At 32.9% G+C, this 27,146-nt stretch overlaps 3 protein-coding genes across 3 annotated transcripts in view; all 3 read left to right on the top strand.

The window, feature by feature from the left end:
* Nucleotides 1-26,101, top strand: part of LOC145304575 (uncharacterized) — a 38,749-nt gene extending 12,648 nt beyond the window's left edge. The window contains exons 2-4 of the mRNA XM_080146492.1: nt 5,789-5,852; nt 7,714-7,779; nt 21,018-26,101. Of these exons, the coding sequence (XP_080002618.1) occupies nt 5,789-5,852; nt 7,714-7,779; nt 21,018-21,162 (275 nt within the window). The 3' untranslated portion in view covers nt 21,163-26,101. The remainder of the gene's footprint in view (nt 1-5,788; nt 5,853-7,713; nt 7,780-21,017) is intronic.
* The window catches only part of l(1)G0004 (RNA-binding protein pno1), a 185,813-nt gene that overhangs the window by 9,413 nt on the left and 149,254 nt on the right, over nt 1-27,146 (top strand). The window lies entirely within an intron of this gene.
* LOC145335297 (uncharacterized) overlaps nt 1-27,146 on the top strand; it is a 76,300-nt gene that overhangs the window by 41,844 nt on the left and 7,310 nt on the right. The window lies entirely within an intron of this gene.

Below are 27,146 nucleotides of genomic sequence, written 5' to 3'. Positions count from 1 at the left end.
GCGGAAGACCATATGCGAAACCCATTACCATGGAAAGTCAGACCAACCAGTGCTGCTGCATGAGCAGACTTACGGACTCTTGAAGGGAGACCTGTTGATGACCTTCCAGTGCACCAAGAGGACTCAGAAGATCAAGGACGACATCAATTGCTATCAAGATATACCTTTGGATCCTGATGGTTATGCAGATGCTGCAACTAAACATTATAAGTTGCATTCTACAAGGGTAACGTGTTCAGCAACTTTCCCCTTAACTGTCAAGTCTAAAGAAGGCTGGATTCAGCTGACTCCCGCCATCATCAAGACTCAGGCTCCCATGGAAATGACCATCGACACCCCTCTAGTTAACTGGACGGATTTCAGCCATGGAGGAATCTACACGGAAAGAGATGGAAATGGAGATGGAAACTGTAACCAACTTTCTACCAACAACCTACCCCTGTACACCCTTGAGAATCTAGTGCCGGACATGGAACGCAAACTTGATTTGTGGAGCAGTGTCAAGAGCTGGCTCCATGAATATGGCGACCTAATGGCATTCGCATGCCTGGTCATCCTAGGGCTAAAATTTATAACTGATCTGATATGCATTATCCTCACATTTCTACGTGTAGGACCTGGAGCCGCCATCGCCTTAATTGCCCACCTTTATCTTTATAACAAGCATTCCTACCAGAAGCTTATGAGAAAGAAGAAGGCCGATACCAGAACTGAGAGGCGAGAACCTACGACAACAGCAGAGACAACGTCGCTATTACCAACGACATCAGCCCCGAAGATCCAGATGACAGAGATACAGCCCATCATGTTAGATCCTGCATCCTTGCCATCATACAACACTGCGACTAAAACATCTAGGCTATCAACCTTAATACCATGACATCGCAATAGGTAATATTGGCCGACCAGTCTATTGTCTTTGCCAATTTGAGCGTTATGTTATCTGGCACGTCTGTTCGCCAGATAAAAAGGGGAGAAAATGTAGTGGGTCTTACTTGAGATACTTGTAAAATAAGCAGAATGGCATTTTCGTGATCCTAAACGAGTGGACAGATTTTTATGAAATTAGTACCGTTTTAAAGCGTTAAATTTTCTCTATTGATTTTTCTTTTATTTGAATTTTTAAGCCCACAAATGACGGATCCCGAGTTTTAATTATGAAACATTTGTACTTATTATATTCTGTTAAAATCTTGTGATATCTCATATGAGGCCATATTTTTCCAAGAAATTAATATACATATAATGCTCCGCATTTATATGTATATTTGACCTTTCTATCATCTACGCGTGTAGGTTTTAGGCGATATTTAACTTATGTACTTTTGTAGAAGAGAGCCCCAGTTATCCAGGGATTTGGCATCCTCAATGCATCACGGAGATTTCCCCTGCACAACTGAACGTGACTAAACGGGAAACTCAACATACACTCCGGCCTGCTGCTATATCCTACGCAGACCTACGTGTATCCCTTGCCATCCCTGTATGATCAGAAACGCCCCCTCAATACTTCAATACTCTCTGTAATTTTCCTATATGTATATTGATATAATATGTATTCATTAATTTTGTGTAAACTATACTTGTCTATTGAAAATACATCAGTTCCGCACAAACAGTTGTTAGTAGAGTATCAACTCCAATTTGTGGGCAGCTAATCCTAGCTGCAATTAATTATCCAGAAACATATAAAATCCCCTGTGGGTACTTGCGTGTAGTATTCGTTATTTAACTTAGCGGAGACGTACAAACGAAGGGAACGAGTTGCTTCGCTCTTGAATCGCTTCAGCCACAACGTTACCATTCCAACGTGAAGTGCCGCCACACCGCTCGAGGCGGACTTTATTAGTTTTTTAAAAAGCTATCTATTACGTCCGATCCGTTACACAGGGCTACTACAACAACTACAACAACAACGAAAAAACTATGTCTAGCATCGTATTATATCCAGTTTTCTACGAATATAGAAATGTACAATCATAAGATTAAAACAGTTTTTTAGCCGGTGCCTCCGGCACCTCAGGGCTAAAATAAACTAGTTTTATCTATATCCGCGGAAAGCCGTTTATAATACGATACGAGAAATAACTATTTTCTTATTCGTTGGCTCAAAAACTTTGTGGACTTTTATTGAATTTTGATTGGTTGAGTGTCCTAACGTTTCAACAAAAAATTGTAATTTAAAGAAAGAATAATTTTGTGTATCATCATTGGAGATGTACATTAGTTTATCGACCATTGTCTTATCCCCTTAGATCCCTGATATTTATGTATGGAGTTTTGCAACAAATAATGATTTTGCCCAAGGGATTAAGCACATAAATCTGTCTACTTCCAACATTTTACTAAAAAAACTTCAAAAAAATCATAGCAACGTAGGTAACAATTTAAATGTGTGTTAACTGTAAGATCTCATGAACGGTCAGTACCTGTGAGTGAATGGAAAACCAAGTAATGTCAATATTCTAAGGGGCAATGGATTGAAAATTTCTCTGGTACTCAAAGTATTATAAGCAAGTTTTCTCATTGGTTAGATTGAAAACTTTGTTTATTTTCATTTAATTTTGATTGTTTCTTCCAAAATAGAAGCGTCTAAACTTTTTAACCAATGATTTAAATCTGACGGGGTGATTTTGTTTCATTAAGGATGTATTGGGCAGTTGCGTCAACACTGAAAAGCCTGAGCAAAAATTTATGGATATTTATATATCTTTCTCTAAAAGTGGTTTTAAAGAAACTGCCTCTTTTGTAAATGTTATTTATGTAAGTACAAATATTCAATCTAAAAAAGACACTATACATCTCTTTAACATTCTCATGAAGAAAAAAATGAAAATAAATATGTTTTTAGAGCAAAATCTTTTTATTCATAAATTACATATTTTTGGAATTAGTATTAGCTTCACCCCCCACCCCATGAAAATAACATAAAATCATAAGATCAATATGTAATTCCCTTAAAATCACAAAAAGGGACGGACAGATGGACAGACATCGCTTTACTTTGAATAAAAATTGAGACAACAGGAATAAAAATGTCCAAAAGGAGCGAAGATAAGGTAATGATATTGCTTATGTGTGGTTAATATTGGCATGTCCATGTGAATGTGATTATTGAGAGGGGATAGGAGACAGAGGGAAAGAAAAAGAGGTAGCTAGTAAAAGTTGCTGACTCAGATTATGACGTCAAAAAATTAACCAATGAGAGGCCACTATAAATTTTACCATTGGTCAATTACAGTGTATACTGGCCTCTCATTTGTTAATTTAATTTTTTTGACGTCATAATCTGAGTCAGCCACTTTTACTAGCTTCAAAAAGAGATAAAAAGGTTTTAAAGAGAGAATTAATTTTTTACAGACATACTAATAAAAGATTTACTGCACTACTAATATTAAAACTAGTGAACCAAAGCTTTACATAAAACACTATAAGAAATTCGAAATAAAATGCTGACTAAGTCTTTTCCTTGTTGACATGAACGCATAAGAATTGATTTGTTCTAATTGACATAAGTCTCAAATCAAACTATCCAATCATCTCGATTTTTTTATTGAAACTTTGAACATTCATATTTTCAATATAAAATCAACTAATGACAAAACCCCTATTATTTAGGGGTTCCGTATTCAAAAGGGGAAAGGATGGACATAAAAATAGCATAAAACCACCCTAAGAATTAATTCTGAAAATATGTACAATATCTTAAAACCATCCCGGAGCCTTAATGAAGTTTTAATTAAATGCAGAACTTTTTTTAAAAACTTATTTCTTTTTATATAAGGATAGGCAACGCCAATTGTTGAAATGTTAAATAGGTTAATAGGTCAAGACTCAACATTGGTAAAGTTATTCAATAAAGGCAAATACAGGGGTGGGTCAATTGTAGATATTTCCAGCAAATTGAGGGTTGGAAATTGTAACATTTTATCATCACTGTCTATACGTGTTCCCGTCTTTATATAGTTCCTCACTAGTTCCATGAAACTTATACACTTGTCTAATTTAATCTTAATTTTTAGAACATGGAACCAACCAGTGGTGAAGATACTGGAGGAGCTGTGGATGGCAGATAGGTAGGTCTAGTTGGGTTGGCAGATCATATACTTGACTCCCACCTCCGCATATCGGGAACAGAGCTGCTCACAAATGACAGCCGCAGTCTTGATATGCCGCAGGCGGAGTAAACTGTGAAGGTAGCTGGCAAATCCATTGGGTCGATTCAAAAACAAATACTGGTCATAGTACCACACATGGTCATAAAGGACCATCACTTCTTTAAAGAAAATAGATTTTTTATCGAGCTGCCACAACAGTGTGACAAGCTTTTCTCTGACGTCTCGAAAGCGCAGAGCCAAATCGACCCAAGGGCCAGCTACTGCAGCGGTACATGCTCTCCTGATCCGGCTGGACATGCTGAAGCTGCCGTCCGCAGCACTTCCGGTGTCAATTCACGAATAACCTCAACTTTTAAAATTCTAAGATTTTCTTTTCTTCTAACAAATAACAAATTTGATATAATGAATAAAAAAAGTCTTGTCTATTCCGTAGAATTTATAATATACAAAATCAAAGCTAAACTATAACTGAGGGCATAGATGTACGATATTTAAATATTTAAATAAGCCAATTGTACCCAAACCAAATTTAAGAACTTTCATGTTTTCATTTCTGTTTATTTCTGTTTAATCCAATGCAACTAAGAAGCAAATCTTTTCAAAATTAGGATACTTTGGCAAACATTTTCAATATTATTAATCGCTCTTACGTAAAAATTAAATATATAGGTACAAAAAACTTTTTTTCAAAACTTTTCTCCAACATTTTTTTTCCAATACCAAAGCAATTTCAATAAACATTTCCTTTCTTTCATCTACTTCTTATTTAATCCATAAGTTGTTTATTCTCACACAATAATGTTAACGTCCTTGTTAACATCTCAATCTTGATGTTTATCTAAGCCTTAATCCGTCAATTGCCACAGGGATGTAGGGAATTATCGGTGTGCGAAAAAGTCATTAGGTACCTACTGAAATGGGATGCTATATCCCATGGATATAGAATAACATTAATGTGCAAAATAAACTAATCCAGGGAAACGTTGGGTGGGTCAAGGGAAAGGTCTAGAACGGGAATAGAAGCATGGAGATTTCCCACGACATCCGTAATATAAATGTATGGATCTCATTCTTGGAGACCCCAAAATAAGCAAGGTGGAACGGTCGTTAAGGGTATTATTAGCGAATATTATAGTATTTTATCTTATTGTATGTAATCAATATTCATGCAAAAATCCTATTGTAAGCTATGTCATGATTTGGTAAGCGCTGCAAAGACACCTCGCAGTTCAACAACCCTGAAGGGTTAAGCCATCCACTCGTGACACAGCTGCTCAGTGTTCATAATTTATAAACATGTAATCTTATATTTAAAATGTATGTGAATATAGGAGTGGACGTAATATTCAATACAGCCCTGAGCTGGTCATACTTAAACTTATTATTATGTATAATAAATAAACTGATAAAAATATACTACATTCCTGAAATCCTAATATGTAATTTAATAGATATAATATATATATATATATTGCATTCTATTTCAGCAAGAAAATTATTATAAACTGCAATCTTTTTCAGGAAGAAACCATAGTAAAACTATTGTAAACCTTATCAGTAACTCGCCCTAGTTGTATGCACCTTAGGAAAATAAATCTTATCTAAATCTTATCTTAACATAATCTAGTTCTAAATTTAACCATCAGATGTCTCAATTATACTTATTTAAGGAATGCAAGAGAGAAGCGTAGACAGGGATACAGTGGCTGATTATAGTGTATATAAAGGAAGCAGGTAGGAGACATTTTATTCTGATCATAGAAGAATGGATATAGAATATGACAAGGAAGTTTTTGTCGTCAGTTTAGGTTTCTAATTTAATCCTCAGTACCTTCCACCATGGCCAAGGAAGGGGATGGGGTAAATTCATGAAGAGGGGGGGGGGGGGTGTTACATTAGCCAGCTGGGAAAAACAATTTATGATTTGCCGCCAAAATGAACCAATCACATGACTTCTTAATAATGAATCATCCAATAATACGCGGATATTTAGACAAAGCACGTGATTGGTTTATTTCAGCGGCAATTATAGACATTCAATGTTTTGCCATCATGGTAGTGAATTTTATATTAATTGTAACTTAGAATCATTAATATGCTAATTAATCTGCACTTTTAGATATTTATGTGCTCTAATAGTGTCTGGTCCTTTTAACTTCTTTGTATGATACCATCTAAATGATTATTTCATTTTTCAAAGAAATTTCTAAAAATATATTGAACCATGATATAATTAATATGCACAATGGTTTCTTGAGAAAAAATTAAGAATTAACTAAAACGTTATAAAGAGAAACAGGATCTATTATTTAAAAATCAATTTCATGTTGCTATAGAGGAGTATATATGGCATTTTCCACAAAAATGCCTTGTTGAGCATGTAACCCCCCCCCCCCCCCCCCAACTCTTATTTATAAACAAAATAGAAAAAAAGGGGAAGGGAGGAAGTTGTTGACATGTTTATTACTTTCAATTTAGGTTAGGTTATATTGAGTAAATAAAAGAAATCTTCCTCCCCCCCCCCCCACCATCAAATAAGGGGGGAGGCTCAGTGCTCAATAGCACTTTAAGAGAAACAAAGATGCTGTGAGTATTGGTGCAAAAAATATGACGTAACAAAAAAAATTAGCCAATGAGAGGCCACTATAAATTTTACCATTGGTCAATAACGGCCTCTCATTGGCTAATTTTTTTTGTTACGTCATATTTTTTGCACCAATACTCACAGCATCGAAACAAATATATGACTTTTTTTATTATTAAAACAGTTATTAAATATTAAATGTTTTTAGAATTGTACAATAACAAAATAAGTTTTTTTTTGTAGAGTCATAAATGAAACCTTTCAAATTATAATATATTTGAGAATAATATGATTTTATAACAATATGTTATTCTGTGAAAATACAAAAATAATAAGTATTATATTCCGATTTAAGTGATGATAGTTTTAAGAATTAGTTAGCCGTTTTTTTTGGTAGATTATAACCTAGTGGAAAGCAAAACGAGATCCATATTTATATCTTCCCACAAAGTTCACTATCTCCCCACCATCCCCCCATTTGAAGCTACCCATGGTTAAAAAACTTCTGGAAGATATAGAAAGTGTCATGTGTGACGTCATAAAATACTTCTAATACCATCTTTTTTTTAGGGTTTCCTTTCCCACTTCTCCACTCATCCTTCCTTTTAGACGTATTTTTAAAACGTCACACATGACACTTTCCGTATCTCCAAACTTCTGTGATGATTTATGGCTTAACTAGCGTGCAGAAGGACGTTTTACTAACAGATTAAAACTATAGATGTAATTACAGAAAAATACCCCCCCCCCCCCTTTTCCAATGACCTTTTTCTTCTACTTGCAAATTATATCTTCTACTTGGCTGTGCTGATATTCCCGACACTATTGGTTGATTTTCAAAGACCCAATTGAGAATTGGCACAAGGTCATTGGGATATGGAACTACAGTTATTTAACCCCTTCCACCTCTAAAGTTTTACTCTAATGTTTTACTAGAATGTAATTAAAAGAATTTTCTTGTTTTGAGGTACCTATTATATATTCTAATAGACATTAATCTTTGTACTGAAGGGAAGAGAAGTACAAAGTTACTGAGGAGATAACAGAGAATAATACTATTCCGTTGAGTGAAATAAGGTTTGATAAGGACATAATCGAAATTGTACATTATAAGTAGCTGTCTATAGTGCCCTAGTAAATTGGGGATAGATGTCACTGCTTTTGGCCTACCAATTCTATTGATGTCAGGAAATACCCTATACTCCATCTCTTTTCAAGAGGGTTTCTTTACTCCTTCCCTTTCTCTTTTCCTCTACTATGACGTCAATAGAATAGGTGGGCCAAAAGCAGTGACATCTATCCCCATTTTGCTAGGGCACTATAGACAGCTACCACAATATAAGATTATTTCAATGGATATATGTAGAATATATGTATATTGTGAGAGATTCTCGCATACCCTGATATGATGTTTCTCCTAGCTGGCTAATATAATAGTACCCCATCCCTCCCCATCTTATGTTTTACTCCATCCCCTCCACTAACCATAGAGGAACATATTGACCAATATCTGAGGACTATATTAGTAAGCTAAATACAAAACAAATATTCCCCTGTCACAATATCCACGTATTCTATATCCATTATTATTTCGCACAAAGAAGGGAATTTTAGGTACTTAAGATAATACTTATTATTTTTTTAAAATATTTTTGTTATCATCCTAAATCAAATAAAAATCATTGTGCTTTCCCTCAAAGTGCTTATCGAGCACTGAAGCCACTCCTCCCTCTCTTTTTTACTTTTTAAATAAAATGAAAATAAGGAGAAGTATTTTTGTTGTTGGTATAATGGCCTTCGTGGCCGCGCCTCTTAATGGGCGTTTCGTCGTATTTTCACAGCAGTTTTTCCCCTATTTCAAGCCCCTACAAGGAGCTCTAACCCTAAAGGGTTAACACCTAACCCAATTAACCTAACCTTACCTAAAATAACCTATAGAAAATAATTTGAAAATATGATGAAATGCCCCTTTTTTTACTATGCCTAATCCAAAGGCCCAAACAATATGGGACCCCCTTATTTTTTTCATTCACAGTGCAATATTTACAAACCAAAATATATTTAAAGAAGAATAGTAAAGTTACAGCTTAAGTACTTAAAAGTTCCCTCAAAATCCGCACTATACCCTGCATGATTGTCCACAGCTTTGTACATAAATACCATCTAGCCAAAATTTTGTATGACAGATAATTTTATTTTTATTATTTTCCAAAGAACCTTCATAAAAGTTTGATTACACAAAGTTTTTAATTTTAAAAAATGTTTTTAAATGAATATATCCTAAAAACTTTAATCTATATCAAAACTCTTTTCTTTATAACATAATACTAAGTATTAAATTTTTTTGAATGAATTATAAATTCTGCCTAATGAGCAAGAGCAACTACTCTATAACTTATTTTTTTTACCCCCCCCCCCCCCCTAAAATAAATTTACCCCTGGGTAAAAATTTTTGGAGGGTAATTTAATATGGCACCCTTAAGGTAGGGGTAAATTTTAAATGGGGGGGGGGGGGGGTAAAATGAAATACTAATAATTATTTAGGAGTAAAAATGCGCCAAAAAATTTTTTGTTAGGGTTTTTTATTTTTGTTAGGTAAATTGTTTTTGGGGGAGGGGGGTAAATAAATTGAAAAACTCGGTTGGGGGGGTAATCACCCCTTTACCTCCTCCCCCTTGGACGTCCTTGTGTCGGTCTGTCTGTATTGATCTTTATTAGATGTGTATTAAGGAAATTAATTTTGTTTGCTGCTATTAAATATAGCTAAAGTTTTTGTGGATTTACACAGATTTAAGTTTTTCTTCGGTCTTTCTATTCTCATTTTTACTTTATATGAGCTTCGCTACATATTAATGTTTTCATCCTTGCTTCATATAGTTTGATAAAGAAAATTTGTCATTGACACATAAAATATTAATTAATAATGAAAATAGATCCTTCTTATAAGTTAATTTCTTATTACAGTTGACTTGAGTAAAATATGGGTTTTTAAGAGTTGAAAATAATTAGAAAGTAAATTAGTATGAAGATATTCAAAAAGATTATTTTAAATCTACACTTTTCCAAAAAGATTCAAAAAGTTCAGCCATTCTGTTTTTTTTTTCTTTTAATCATAAAGAGAAAAAAATACAATCATTGATATTCTTTTTTTAGAAAACTATTATTGGGTGTGTTTTCTATGCGGTCTTTTTGGGGGTGGAGGGATACTACTTTGCTTGGCACGATATGCAAGTTTCAGAAGCTCTAAAAATAGGAATAAGGGAAAAGAAAATAGCTGTATATATTTAAATTGATATCCATCTTAAGCTATGGAATCTAAATTCCTCCATCTGAAAACTTTTGACGCTGCTAACTTGAACCAACCAACCAACTATGGCTGTCAGTCTAATTTATTGTCCAAAATCCCCTTTCCACCTAAAAAAAAACCTGAATTTTGTTTAAGTGAAATGTGTTATTTAGTTGGAGAGTGTATAACCAATGAGGAAAAGGAAGAAGATATTGAAAACTAAGAAAATTAATTAAACCCTTAAACACACAAAATATTCAAGATTATTAAGAGGAAAAACTAAATTTTAATATTTTTTCTCGTATTCATTCGAATCCGGTGGATAAGATCCGGTTCTCATCAATGCCTTCGGCACCTCGGGGCTAGAAAAACTGGTTTTAATCTTATAATTGTACATTTTTAAATTCGTAGAAAGCTGGATATAATATGATGCTGGACATAATTTTTCGTATGGATGAGAACCGGTTCCATCCACCGGATTCGAATGAATACGAGAATAGTTATTTCTCGTATCGTATTATAAACGGCTTTCCGCGGATATAGAATGTACAATTATAAGATTAAAACTAGTTTTTTTAGCCCCGTGGTGCCGAAGGCACCGGCTAAAAAAACTAGTTTTAATCTCTTGATTGTACATTTCTATATTCGTAGAAAACTGGATATAATACGATGCTAGACATAGTTTTTTCGAATTCATGAGAACCGGTTCCTATCCACCGGATTCGAATGAATACGAGAAAATTAATTAAACCCTTAAACACACAAACGTAAAATATTCTATAATATTATAATATTTAATGTATATTATCTATGAGATTTAAGACTGTTTGTTACAAATATACAAATATTGTATAAATTTATATAATATTATGTTATTGTATTATTTTAAAAAAATAAAACAAAAATATTTCATATTGGTTTGTTAGTTCCATGAAAGGGTAAAACTTTTATTTTGATTGTTTAATACATAAAACTAAAGTTTTTAAATTATTTACACAATGTAGTTTTTAAAATATGGTGACTTATTCTTCAAATATCTGTTTGATATTTAATGTTTTTAGCAGATGTAGTATTTAACAATAAATAACCAAAACTTCTTTAACAGTTTTTTGAAAGCTTGAGAATGTTTTAGCCTAGACATCATAAAGCGAGAATGATTTCCAGGGGGTTTCGTGTTTCGACCTATAGACAACCAACCCTTTAATTACACGACCTTTGTCTTAGAAACTGTGCATGGTAATCAGTTGCGCCTGTTTTGGGCCAAGGCATTCCCACTACTCTAAATATCTATGTCACGCACCTGACATAGCAGCAGTAGGAACCCTTTTAACGTCTTTATATATGACATGGTGTTAAGCCGATATTTGAACCTCTCACCTTCCCTCAAACATTGTAACTCCTCATTTTATCCCCTCAAATTAAAAGCTTGGACGTCCTTATATAATGGTACTGAAATCTTAATTTAATTTAGATATTACCCTGGTGTTGAAAAAAGTAGATATACAGAATCCATAGCGTAGCAATTGTAAAACTATAGCACAGCACACTGTAAATACACACTCTACTGTACATGTAAGATGATTATTTTTTGTGTTTATTTTGTCTTGCATGCTTTTTACTTGTCCTTGTCAATAAATTTAATGTTTCTATCTTAAACTCTAAAAGATGATTAAAGTCCCTCCACAGATTATGACGCCATACGATAGAATAACCAATGAGAGGCCAGCATAAACTTTTCCATTGGTCAATTACAGTGTATACTGGCCTCTCATTGGCTATTCCATCGTATGACGTCATAATCTATGGAGGGACTTCAATCATCTTCTAATCCTTACATTTCATTTTTTAAAGCTTTTATATTTTATATTTTGTTTTTTTGTTTCAATTTTTTGTAGCAAAGCATCTTTATAAATAAATTAGTCTGTCCGTCAGTCTGTTCGTCCGTCTGTCAGTCCACAAATAAATTAGTCATCCTAAAATGATTTACTCGTCTGCTATTACGCATAGTTTAATTATTTCTTTGTTAGGATCTCCATAACTCACTTTGTCCGCTTGTGCTTCGCTACTCATGTATGTTGTGTCATCCTTGTTTTGTTTAATAGTTTGAGGTTTACTTAACATTCATTTTTATCGGAAGAATTTTAAAATCTAAAATTAAATTTTGAAACTTTTGAGTCAAAGTTTTAATTGAAAGATAATCTTTTGGTAACAATGCTACTCTAAAGACTATGATGTTTGTCTGTTTGTCTGTCAGCATTGAAAATTTGAATATGATTTTATGATATTGCCAACCCTCTGTGCAGAAGCGCTGGAAAATATAACGTGTGACGTCATAGAAATACGTCTAAAAGTAGGTATGGGAGGAGAAGTGGAAAAGGAAACCTCTAAAAAAAGATTGATTTAGATGTATTTTTGTGATATCACGAATGCCACTTTCCAGCGCTTCCTCTATGCATTGAGTTGCGCCCGTTTTAGATGAAGTTTAACTCAGAGATTAGTTACAGTGGCATTATAGGAACCGGTTCTACCCCATCCCTTATTCTCTTCCCCACTTTCAGATTGTAGGGGTGACGCAAATTTCAGACCCAAGATTTGGCGATTTGAGAAAAAATTTTCATTATATTATAGCGAATTAGATAATCTAGCAAGCATCGCTTTTATCTTATAGAGAAAAATAGTAAATAAAACGGCGAAAACTGATATCTGAAATTTGCGTCACCCTGCCAATATGACGCAAGACGCATGACCGCTACGGCCGTGGCATTATTTTAAACCTAATCCCGTTTTAGGCCACGGCAATCTCCCTATTTTTTCTCTAAACATTACGCATCTATAATTCAATAGAAGTTACATTTTTTCAACGTCTTTTGTTCTGTCGCGGTTTGAACTATTTTTATATCCATGTTTTATTTTTAGGATATATCATCCTTGTTAAATGTAAAATAGTTTGAAACCATTACAAATTCCGTAAAAATATCTCATAATCGTTTTTTTTTTAAATTCAGGTATCTTAAGGATAAGACAATTCACATCTCTAATAATGACAAACAAAATTACCCCGTTTGTAGATTAAAATTATTGATGAAAAGTTTGGTAACCCATCCAGTCCCCAAAGTTTTAAAGCCAAGGAATAAGAGAAGAATCCAAATGTATAAAACTTAGGGCACTAGTAATATTTACTACATTCTAAGGTCCCCTGAAAACATTAAAAGTTAGTTTATATAAATGTATGTTTTAATCAGAAGACCTCTTGTATGTATATGGGCTCTATAACTTTAACTTTTCAGAAAGGTTAAATTTTTCGTAACAAGAATGACAACATCCATGAAAGCAAAGCTCTGAAATCAAGCAACAAGACAAAAGAACATATACACACAAGAATGTTAGAACATTATAAACAGAATAAAATTTATGAGTCTAAACATAATTGTATGTAAATGCAAAACTAATTTATTACAGAATACTGTTTATATTTTTTGGACTTGATTATAGAGATGCTTTGCTTAAAAAAATTGTACCTTAAAGTCCTAGGAATCATTATTCCAAAAATGAAATAGATAGGATAATTGTATTATACAAAAAATGATGTCAAAAAAGCTAAATTTATTTAAGATCTGACACTCTACAAGTGTAAACGTTAGTTTGTCCGACCTTCTGATTGTAATGCTTCCTTTTACGGATGGATATTGTCATCCTTGTTGGTATAATTACTTATCTCTAAAATACATCATTGTTTTATATATATATATATTAAAAACATCTAAATAAATAAGACAGAAAGCGGGGACATTGGGCTGTTTATTACACTAGTCCCCAACGTTTTACAATTGCATTTTCTCATTTGTTGGCGTAACAACTTTGGAAACTTTAGTGAATTCTGATTGGTTGGTTCATTAAGTTAAGTGTCAATTAATCCATTAATGGTAATTTACAGAAGGGGTAATTTTATGTATCATCATTGGGAATGTACAATTACATACTGACAACCGCGTGGCTTTATATTTGTCAATTTTAACTTTGTGCTAACATTCTGTTATATAATTTATTTTAAAAATCAAAAACATTTTATTGTATGATATAATAACAAGGATGACAACATCCATAAAAGCGAAGCACTGAAACGGTAGGACAAACGGACATAAACACTATAGTTTCAGAACTGAAAAATCAGTATTTAAGTGAATAAGAGTCAAAGCATAATTGTGAGTAAATTTGTTAAAAAACTTCTTGATACAGGATAATGTTTATGGACATACTTTTTAAAGAATTGATTATAGAGTTGCTTTCCTTAAATAATGTACTTTATTGTCCTAGGAATCAATATACCAAAAATCAGAACAATCGGATAATTGGATATTGGTAATGATTATAGAGTTGCTACGCTTTCTAAATCATACCTAACTACTAGAGGAATCATTATGCAAAGTTTAAAATCGATAGGACAATTCTAACATGCCTAAATTAACGAATTAAAGCTATCTATCTCGGACGGACGTACAGACGGACCAATCCTAATTATAGAAAAGCTTCGCTTTTAAAAAGGATATATTGCCAACTTTAAATATTTTTTTTAATAGAGAAAATAGAGTAATCCAAAATTTAGTAAAAAAGGACAAAAAGTCTTTAAATAAAAGAAAATGGATCTTAAGGGATATGACGATGGGTGATAAATTAAAGTACACCCCCAATTATGAGAAACTTAATTGTCCCTTCTCTAGAATAAAATGATTGGTGGAAAAGTTTGTGCACTGTTAGTTTGTACCACCAACCAATCAAGATTTAATAAAAGTCCCCAATAAATTTATAAAGTGTTCTTAAACAAGGATGACAACATCCAAAAACATGATACGGTAGGAAAAATGGACATTGAGTATTAACACTTGTATAGTGTCAGAACTGAATAATCAGAACAGAATATAAATGTATAAGAGTCGAAGCAAAATTGTAAGTAAATTTGTTGAAAAACTACTTGATTCAGGATAATGTTTATGGACATACTTACATTTTTAGGACTTGATTATGACATTATACTTTATTGTCCTAGGAATCAATATACCAAAAATCAGATCAATCGGATCATTAGATCATACACAGTGCGATCTTTTGCCAAAAAACGGGACATTTAGAGTAGACAAAAGTAAACTTCAATAAATAAGCTTGTATTTGAAGAAATTATGTAATTTCTTTTGCTTTAACTCGGAAATAACTTAAATTTTGCCTCTGTTAACTTCTAATGTGCATTTGGTAAGTACGTCTTGCTGTTTTGGAGGAGCGAAGCTACCCTATTTTTAAAAAATCTATAAAACTTCATAACTTTAGTTAGGATAGGAATATTTTAACAAAATCAACGTCTATGTAAATATTTCTTCAATGCAAACAATGTTTGTGAACAAGAATATAGCGTCAGGTGCACCCATTTCGAGTCCCGGCATTTTTAGGTAGGTCCAGTATAAGTAAAATAGGACACTTATAAGGCATGTTTTCAAATATTTTTTTTACAGATATAAACAACAATAACATAATTTTCAAAACTACAAATTTTTTTAGAACACATGAAATTTAGCAAATTTAATTGCTAAAATAAAAGTATTTATAAGTCATCTTTATTTAACGACTCCTTTATCCCTTAAATGTCCATTAAAACCGCGAGAACGGCAAAAATCGTTAAAAATCACGCCAACGGCGGCAAATAACGGCGAAACGGTTCGCCAGAGGCAAATGATGCAAAAGTCAAGAAAGATCCGCCTTAAAAAGTTTGAAAATATTGCAGAGATGACTTTGGGCTCTAAAATGACTCCTTCCCCCTCTAACGAAGGAAAATTTGAAATTAACAAGAACGAAATTGTTCAAACCATGCAATGTAAAATGCTCAATTACTCAAAAACGGCCAGGAGGCCCCAGGTTGTGAAAACTGTTTTATACACAATACATGTTGCACATTAATATTATTATTGCAAAACCCGGGGCCTCCTGGCCGTTTTTGGGTAAAATGGAGAAAACTGATTTTTTGGGGTTAAAAATCTTAATATTTTTGGTGAAATTTTCTCACAAAATGTCAATTTACACCTCCAAAAAAATATTTTTTTTTAATTTTTTTTTTAATTAGACATTGGTACAGGTATCTGAAAAGTACCTCAATCAAAAATTATTTGCATAAGCTGAACATAAATGTATTTTTTGTTGCTTTGAAAAAATTGTGTAAAAAAATCTGGAAAATGATCAAAACTGAAAAGAAATTTTTCACTACCCATTTTAAAAATGGCAAAAATCCGCCAAAAGTTAATATTTTTTCAAAATTTCTTTTCTAGCTGTCTACTTACAGCCATTATTAGGTACTAGGATAGATAAAAGTCGATTTTAAATTTTTTGGATGTCCCGATTTTTACAAAAGATCGCACTGTGGATCACATAAAAATTTATTGTTAAAAAAGTAAAAAATCAACATGTTTAACGTACGGACATTTTGGTGATGATTAAAGAGTTGCTACGCTTTCAAAATCGTACCTAACTACTACAGGAATTATCATGCAAAGTTTGAAATCGATAGGACAATTCTGACATGCCTAAATTAAGGAATAAAAGCTATCTATCTCGGACGGACGGACGGACCGTCCCTAATTATAGAAAAGCTTCGCTTTTAAAAATTGGAAAGTAGTATAATTAAGGGTTCTTTCCTTACATGTTAAATACTGTAAGACAATTGGATATACGTACCTTTCCAACAACTAGAGTAGGTTCGCTGCTAAAATAGGAAATAATATAAAATTCGTTGTGCAAATAAAACTATTATCAACACGCATTTTATCAAATTATCAAGTTAACAAAAATAAACAACAGGAAAGATAATAATAAATTTACATAAATATAAATTGTTTTCAAGGATCTATAGCATATAGGGATAAGACAATGGCCGATAAATTGAAGATACACAAAATTACCACTTCTATGGATTCATTAGTGGTTGAAATTTTGAACACTCAACTTAATAAGCCAACAAATCTAAATTCACTAATGTTGATAAGCCAACTCATAAGAAAACGTTATTAGAAAACTTTGGGGACTAGTGTAATAAACAGTCCATTGTCCCCTCTCTCTCTGAATTGTTTTACTTTTCTATATAGTCAAGCTTTTAATTTTATGATTTTTAATTTTTCAATATTTTTAACAGTTATTTATTCTTGGGTTTTACTAAGAAGGATATTACACTAGTCCCCAAAGTTTTATATTAACGTTTTCTTATTCGTTGGCTTAACAACTTTGAGGACTTTTATTGAATTTTGATTGGTTGGTTTAGTTGAGTGACCAACCGTTTCAACCACTTATTGTAATCTTTTTTTTATTTTCTAGGGGTAAATCATCATTTGGGATGTAAATCAAAATATCGGCCATTGTATTATCATGTCTTATATATCAATAATTTTTGTTTATACCAAATTTTTAGTCTTTTTTTTCTTCTTATACGGTTAAGGAACTTTCCATAAATCAATTTATTTTTTTTTCTTTTAGGCGTAAAATGTGTTTATTTGCCTTTTCTTACATTTTTATATTCTTCGTGTTTTATCTGACGTAAAGTATTGCATTTTACGCAGTTTTCTTTTTGTTAGCACATCTGCTCTATATATACTACTAGCAGCTTCGCCCCTAGCCTCTAGGGCCTTTGCCCCAAGAGGATTGATCAAATCAATTTTTCGTATTTTATACACCTTTCCGGGACCTATGAGAAGCTACCCTGTAAAGGAGAACACGATCGGTTCAGCGGTTAGCGAGATTCTTCGCTACAAACAAACAGACAGACAGACAAACAAACACTCCAACAAACAGACAGACATCGTTCTACTTTGTATTATAGATAGTTTTCGTTCGTTTTTTAGCAGATTTTGGCAGCCACGCGTCAGTCGCGCCGAGGCCTCAAATTTAAAACCTTTTATATGCTTAAGTTTTGGGTAAGGTTTAGATTCTAGTTGATTTTTAAACTGTAGAAGGTTGATTTCCTTGAGGCTTTTAAGTGTTATTTAATTTAACGCTTTATAGGAATTTTTAGCTTTCTATGTTTTGAACCCCCCCTCCTTCCTTTATGTTTATAGATAGCTCTTTTAGTTAATTACTAGCGGCTTCGCCCCAACCCTCTAGAGGCTTTGCCCCAAAAGGTTTGATCAAACCAATTTTTCGTGATTTACATTTAAAGGAAATTTATTTTTTAAATTTGGGGGGGGGGGAGAGAAATGTCGTTTTTTTTTTTTTGGGGGGGGGGGGGGGTAACGATCCCACTATTTTAATTTTAGTTTTAAAAAGAAAAAGTAATTTATTTTTTGGGGGGTTGGGGGTGTTCCACCCCCCCCAAGAAAATAGTTATAAACCTTCCGGGATCTATGAGAAGCTACCCTGTAAAGGAGAACCCGATCGGTTCAGCGTTTAGCTAGATCCTTCGCTACAAACAAACAGACAGACATCGTGTTACTTTGTATTATAGATAATATCAATACTTTGCTTTAATCTAACATTTCTTGGCTACTATTTAGGTTAGATGTCTTTTCTTGCAAAGATTTCACTGATAACTTTTATATCTTTCGCTCCGTTGCTTATAGATATTGCCATTCTTGATTGTGTAAATATTTGTTTGGATCCTTTCAAGATCTTGTACTTAAAAAACAAATGTCTGAAATTGTATGACGAGTGTTAGTATGTCTTATGTTTTTTTGTGATGTTATTATATTGACTTGGAAAGAAAACGAAGTAGCGGGTTTCATCGTATTTTCGCAGTAGTTTTTCTCCTATTTCTACGCCTTGTTGGGGGCTCTAACCCTGCTGGGCCAATTTCCTTATCCTGCGGGGCAATCATAAACATTCACCTAACTTAAATAACCTAGCAAAAGCTACTGTGAAAATACGAGAACAGTAAAAGTGTCGAACTATGACGTCAGAAAAAAATAACAATTAACCAATGAGAGACCTCTATATATTTTACCACAGTGAATACTGGCTTCTTATTGGTTAATTGTTAATTTTTTCTGACGTCATAGTTCGACACTTTTACTGTTTTCGAAAATACGACAAAACCTGCTACTTCATTTTCTTTCCATGATCCCAATATTGCAGTATTTTAATTTCGGATTTTAAAAGATTGACTTTTACTTAAGACCATAATCCTTATATAAAAGTAATAGGATGTCTATCTGTAGCTTAAGATCCTCCCACCTTTCTTTATTTACCGCTAGAGGCCTCTAGGGGCGTCGCCATTTGCGTCGATTATGAAATTGCATGTTTAGGGGCATTCAACAGGCTGCGGCTTCGTAAAAAAGACTCAGAGTTCTAGAAGGGTAAGACAATGGGATGATAAATTGATGATAAACAAAATTACCCCTTCTGTAGATTTAAATTATTGGTTGAATTGATGATCTTAATAAAAATTTATTTAAAAAGATTCCCAAACGAATGAGAGCATGTGCCTTTAAAACTTTGGGGACCAGAATATTTTACAAACCAATGTCCCCTGCCTCAGAGGGTAAAAATTAATAGTTATTTCTCGCATCGTATTATAAACAGCTTTCCGGGGATATAGAATGTACAATTATAGGATTAAAACCAGTTTTTTTGCCCCGAGGTTCCAAAGGCACCGGCTAAAAAACTGGTTCTAATCTTTTGATTGTACATTTTTATATTCGCAGAAAGCTGGATATAATACGATGCTAGACATAGTTTTTTCGTATGGATGAGAACCGGTTCCTATCCACCGGATTCGAATGAATACGAGAAAAATGCTCCATCTCCATGTTTGTCTTTTTGTATTTCCATGTTCACATATTAATTTATGTTTTACATTGTCTTGAAGACATATTGTAAACTCCCCTCAAAGTAACATATCGAGCACAGAAACCCCCTTGGGGGGGCACCTAAGGTATATGCCTTACAAGAATTAGGCATAGAAAGACAATACACCCCCCCCCCTCCCCACTCTAACCTTATTTTCAATTTAATCATTTTTAAAGGGAGAGGGGATTCAATTCTCGATAAGACACTTTGAAGGAAAGCACAGACACATTTGTCGGAGTGGATACAAAACCGCGAAATTACAAAACCGCGAATGTTACAAAACCGCGAAATTACAAAAACAGCGAAAATTATTTTCGCTGTTTTTTCGCGGATTTGTTACATTCGCTGTTTTGTAATTTCGAAGTATTTTAACATTTGCTGTTATGTTTTTCGCTGTTTTGTATCCATTCCCATTTGTCCACTTAATTTTTGCTAACAACGCTCACTTATTCAGAGAAAGGGTGCACAATGTAATTTTTTTTGGCTTGGTAATCAGTTTTTCTCGTATTCATTCGAATCAGGTGGTTAGGAACCGGTTCTCATCCATACGAAAAAACTATTTCTAGCATCGTATTATAACCAGCTTTCTACGAATATAAAAATGTACAATCATAAGATTAAAACCAGTTTTTTTAGCCCGTGCCTACGGCACCTAGGGGCTAAAAAACTGGTTTTAATCTTATAATTGTACATTCTATATCCGCGGAAAGCCGTTTATAATACGATGCGAGAAATAACTATTACATTTTTATGAATATTGTATTTTCTGTTATTTTTATAAAATATTTTGGCAGATAATCTTTTATAGTTTGAGTACTGAAGTGTGAGAAAAATAATTTCTTCCATTTTCTAAAATAAAAATACAGGAGGTTGGGGCGGTGAGTTGGTAGCTTTCAAACACTCACTGCAATTACTAATATTGGGCAAAATTAAATCAAATTTACTAGGAGAGCTCAGGAGGTACGGTTAACTTAGCTTTACAAGACACCTTTATTCCTAGTCTAGTCTACTTTATCTTAACAAAATTTATAGGATTTTGCATTATTTCCACTTAACTTTCGCCAAAAAATATCAAATCTAAGCATTAATTTTGTAAACTTTTTTATGGTGTCGGTTAAATTTTACTTTTGTTTTATACTATAAAACTTAATAGGAACGGTAACTGAGAGTCATATTTATTGTTAATGTTTTTTAAAATTAATAAGTTATTCTTTTTCAGAGGTGGCTCAACTGGCTCCCCCTCGACCGGAGGTGCGCAGAGCAGGGGCGCAGGGGGTGCCTCGAGTGGTGGTGGTGGCCCAATCATGAATTATTCAGAAGGAGTTATCCCATTGGAGAACGGACAAACAAGAAACAGTCCTTAATTTTGAATAAAGAATTTATTTGGGTTAGGAAATTGCATGGGTTATTATTTATTTGCTCCCAAAACTAATAATTTATGGATTTTTTTTCAATACAAATCTTACTTAACATAAATAAAATTGGTAAATTATTTAGTATTAGTATTTTAATTCTACATTCTATTGGGATTAAAAACAAATAAAAAGTCTGGGTATGCTGCGCAAGTTAATAATAGTCTATTCAGTTTCCACACTATACTTTTAATTTTTATCGAATACTAGAGACTTAATAAGTTATAGAAGCAATCCTACTCATAAGCTAGTGTATGTATGTCCATACTACCTTAACTCCGTAAATCTAATAAACTCTAATTCCACAATGATTATCGCATTTACATTTACTGAGGGTACCACGGCAAACCCCAAACTGTCCAGTTTTGAGCAAGACGATTTCTGTGACGTCATATAAAAAGGGAAGGGGGGAAGTAAATCTCTTTCCTTTTCTCCCATCTCTTATGAAGAGATTTTCTTCCCCCCTTCCCTTTTTCTTTCCCGAAACGTATATGACGTAACTGGAATCGTCTTGCTCAAAACTGGACAGTTTGGGGTGTGTCGGTAACACAAGTGAAAGGAGAAAGTCGCTCAAAAAAAATTCTAACGTCATAAAAATAAAGGATGAGGAGAGGGGGAGTGGGAAAGAAAATCCCTAAAAAAGAGATGGATAATCCCTCATTTTTATGACGTCACATGCTGATTTTTGAGCGACTTCCTCTTATCGCGTTTTTCAATCGCCATTGTTGCGCTAATTTTGGTCAACATTCGTTTTGAAAGATTTTTAAAAAGTTTATATCTATGAATATGAATTCAATTTTAGGTAATGAATGGAAATAAGTAAATTATTCATTAAATTGTTCCCTTTTCAAGTTCAATTTATGTCATTACCAAAACAGTTTGATTTTGAAGCACAAACAATTAGTCACAAAATGAGCTATAGTCAGGGAGGGAGGAGACATTGGACTGTAAATTACACTGGTACCCAAAGTTTTAAAACGCTTGGGTTCACTTTATTGGAATTTTAGTGGTTGGTTTTAATTAATAAGTGTCCAAACTTTTCAACCAATAATTTTTATCAACAAAGGAGTAATTTACATGGGGGATATATATAAATGTATCATTCATTGTCTTATCCCTTAAGATCCCTGTATAGTATGATATGTATGTTTCTTCATATAGTTTACTAGCGGCTTCGCCCCTAGCCTCTAGGAAAATAGTTATAAACCTTCCCAGGACATATGAGAAGCTACCCTGTAAAGGAGAACCCAATCGGTTCAGTGGTTAGCGAGATCCTTCGCTACAAACAAACAAACAGACAAACAGACATCGTTCTACTTTGTATTATAGATAAAAATGTTAAAACTGGTTATTTTTATTGGAATGCATGTAAGGTGATTTCCACGTTTAATTGATGCTTAAACATGTTGTGATTATAACTAACCAATAAAATATCTCAAAAAGTTACTAAATATGTAATTTATGTTAACTTGACTTAAGCAAAGCATTTGATACTTGTAATTTATCGCACAAAATCATGTACTGTAAAGTTTATATCTATGATTCATTATTTGTTCTTTTTTGAGATTGAATTAAATCTTTAATTTCTCAAAAACAATCTTTTAAAGTGGGTCTTCCAATAATAAACAGTAAAATTTAATTAAATTTTTTTGTAACGTACCAGAAATAAATTTCAGTAATAATCTAAAAAAAGTTAAATTTAAACCTAATTACCTAATAAGTAGGGGGAGAAAGTCACTCAAAAATAAGCCACGTGACGTCATAAAAAAGAGGGAGATGAGAGGAGAAGTGGGAAAGAAACCCCCTAAAAAAGAGTGGCTGATTTTTGAGTGACTTCCTCCCCTTACCTAAGAAAAAAATAATTAAATGGAGAATTTTCATTCCAAGGAAAACCAATTGCCTTCTAATTTTCCACAAGGAAAAGCAATTATTAATCAACATATGTAATACTGTAACTGTTATTAATTAAACTTTATGTTTACTAGTGAAAAAATTGAAAATTTAAACTCTTTTGAAAGATTAATTATTCCTTGAGAAAAATTATGAAATATAAGGAAAAATGTACAAAATTAAGTGCTAAAATAATCCAAATTAATTTATATTAAACTCTTAAAAATACTCCACAAGAAATGGGATTATTTTATAGCAAAGCATTTCTATATTTAAATTGTTTCCGTCTATATATTCGTTATGGATAGCTCTAAGAGTGAATTTAGGTTTGGTTTTATCCGTCTGAAGGCGTCTTACTTTAAGTTATGAATGAGGATTACTATAACAATAAGGCTTGGTTAATGCTTTTTAAAAACTTAAATTTGTATGATATATTTTAACTTTGTTTTTAAAACGGTGATTTATAGGATGATTTGGTACACTTTTGTCAGCTAACAATTTCACTTAAAACCCCAATATTAATAATAGAGTATTTAAATACTTTGTGGATGTTGTCATACTTGTTTGTATAGTTATTCAATAATGCACAACAAACAAAAATAGTTTTCTGTAATCACTATGAAAAAATGATAAATGCTAAAAAATGAGTTTGAAACAATTTATGTCTAAAACGTTTAATTATACAATAAGTAATTGCAAAAATTTAGACGCTACGAACATGTAGCAATCTTATTTAGGGAGGGAGAGGACATTAAGCTGTTTATTACACTAGTCCCCAAAGTTTTATAATACTATTTTCTTGATAATTGGCTTGACAACTTTGGGAACTTTATTGAATTTTTTTTTGGATGGTTCACTAAGTTGAGTTTCCAAACGTTTCAACTACTAATTTTAATCTACAGAAGGGTATTTTTTGTGTGTAATGTCATTGGGGATGTAATCAATTTATCGGCCATTGTCTTATCCCTTTAGATTCCTCAATCATATTTCTATCTTTTGACCCTTTACACATATATGTGGATATATCATCTCTTTTTTAACAAGTTCAACACCATTAAATCCCCCCTCTCTCCCCCTTTCTACATTCTTCAATTATTGATTATTATTATTAGGTATTTTTAAAAAAAATTCCATAGGATTTAATCTTTTTTTATTCAATTCCAAATAGACTATGCTAATCAAGGAGGGATGGAACATTGGACTGTAATTTATAGTAGTTCCCAAATATTTAAAAAACATTATCTGATTTGTTGAATAAAAAACTTTAAAGCCTTTTATTAAATATTTATTCTCACATAAACGACATAAACGATGTAAATATTCTTTTTTTCTCCCCGAAGTAGTCATTTTTTTCCCCAGTATCATTTATTTCCCCGAGCAGGATCTTTAAATCGTTTATAGGTGATTTAAACCGGGGCGATTCATTCGGCGCGCCATCAAATTATTAAATACCAATCTTTAAATCGAATTTGTATGGGCGATTTGGCGCACCCAGTGGCGCAGTACTGGCGCGGCAATACCACTCACCGAGTGTCATTGCCGGTTCAAATCGGGGTGATTTATTTAATAAATAAATATTTTTTTTAATTACTTTAATATTTTATTGCAAAACTATCGTGAAAACATTTTATAGTTATTTTTAATATAAATTATATATTAATGTTTTACATAAAATACCATGCTGACACGGAATTTTACATAAAATGCCTTACTGACACGGCTTATGTAATAAAGTTGTACTGGCGCGGATCGATATTTTATTGAGTGTCGCAAGCGATTTAACAACACCGCGCCGAAAATCTTTTAAATATCAATGTTTTATAGGCGCGCTGTGGCTAACCACCAGCGCACCTACGGTTCACCTCTGAATCGCCCCGATTCAGCGCACTATAAAAACGATTTAAAGATCCAGCTCCGGTATCATTTTTTTCTACGGTATCATTTTTTCCCCAGTATCATTTTTATCACCGAGGTAGTCATTTTTTCCCCCGAGCATGGCAACCGGTGAACAGAATCTTAGTTCTGCACCACAAGCCTCGCACGACTGAAGTTCCCATGACTATACAGTTATATTTATATGAAATTCTGAGAAAATATTTTTAGAAGATTTTTGAATTTTTTTTTTGGAAGATTTTAGAATTTTTATTAATTACTAAAAGAAAGCATATTAATTACCACGGGGAAAAAAATGACTACCTTGGGGGAAGAAAATGAAAATTAAAAACCAAAATTAAACCACATTTTAGCATAAAAATTATCTTTTGTTTAAATGAGAATGATATTCCTAAACAAAAAACTGGATAGGAATACCCCATTGTATGGTACAAACAAGAAGTGTCTAATTTTTCCGCAAATGATTGTAATCTAAAGAGGGATAATTTGATTATCATAATAAACAATTTATCATTCATTGTCTCATCCCTTAAGGCTCCTGACATTTATATATTCAAACCTGTAATCATAATGTCAAATTCAATGGTTCAATTCATGGAATTTTAAAAAAGTAATAGTGGCTAACAAAATTTTAACATATAAAACTATTATAAAAATTACGTTATGACTGGTGTTTTGATATTATAACAGCATAGAAATTAACAAAGGCTCTTCTTCGGGATAAGAAAGAGAGGGTATAGTCCCTTTCGTAACATCGCACCTTATGGGGCGATTCTCCTATTACTAGAACCTGCGGGGGGCTATAACCATGTGGGGCAATCACCTAACCCAATATAACCTAACCTAACCTAAAATAACCTATAAAAAGCCATTTTAAAAATACGACGAATCGCCCCTTATGGGGCGATGTTACGAAAGGGACTCTTCGAAAGAGAATAAGTGGAGCGTTTAGTCCATTTTTAAAATAAGTGATTCTACCTGTTTATCTGGTATAACAGACAAAATAAGGAATTAATGTGATTTAATCTCGCCATCTCTATGCATTTATAGTGTATATTATCTATAATTATTACCAGTCACAAATTTGAGTGAACTACAGTTTACAAAAGTGGCTGAATTTCTATTTGATGTTTCATAAAGCAAGGGCATGTTTTACAAAGATGATTAAAGTCCTTCCACACATTATGACGTCATACAATAAAATAACCAATGAGAGGCCAGCATAAATTTTATCATTGGTCAATTATAGTGTATACTGGCCTCTCATTGGTTATTATATCGTATGACGTCATAATATGTGGAAGGACTTTAATCATCATCATGTAACAATAAATGAAATAAAAATCTATAATACAAAATTAACCACTAAAGCAAACTGTAGTTCAGTGAATTCTAATATGTTATTCATGTATATCTAGTCCTCTAAATAACTTATTAATGGATGTCTACATTTAAAATATATATTTTACCAAAAAACTATTTGTTTTTATTAGCGTAGGAAAAGTCAGTCCATCTAATTAAAATAAAAATTATCTGTTGATATGAAAGATAGTAGTCTTAAATATTTATATCTTCCTTAGTAGATTTATTTAAATCAGGGCTCGGCAGCAGCCACAGACACGACCAACTCAGCCGTGCAGCTTAGAGAAGGCTCATTATACAATTCAGCTATGCGGCTTTCAAAGCCACCCGAAAAGCGTCAGTCAAAGTCATCATATTTCAATTCAGCCACTAACCCGTAAGCTGCGGGGCTAACTTGGATACTCAATAAGCCTCAAAAGTCTCTATGTAATTGACATATCAATGAATATATCAAAAATAAGTATATTTTTATGTCTAAAATTTCAATTTTCCAATTAATGAAACCTCTATCTAATATGCGATTATATTATTTTCTAGCGGTTGCACCCCTAGCTTCTAGGGTTTCTGTATTCAAAGAGATAAAGAAAGGGTAGAATAGCCTAAACCTTTTCAAGGCTAAAATCTAACAAGAATGACAACATCCATAAAAGCAAAGCACTGAAACGATAGGACAAACGGACATTAACACTCGTATAGTGTTAGAACTTAATTATCATAATATAAATTTATAAGAGTCAAAGCAAAATTGTAAGTAAATTTGTTGTAAAACTGCTTGATACAGGATAATTTTT

Source organism: Acartia tonsa, chromosome 13 (assembly GCF_053477335.1).
Source record: "Acartia tonsa isolate MP-2025a chromosome 13, ASM5347733v1, whole genome shotgun sequence".
Taxonomy (NCBI): Eukaryota; Metazoa; Arthropoda; class Copepoda; order Calanoida; family Acartiidae; genus Acartia; species Acartia tonsa.
The sequence above is the reverse complement of the archived record's forward strand: the minus strand, read 5'-3'. Positions and strand labels throughout refer to the sequence as shown.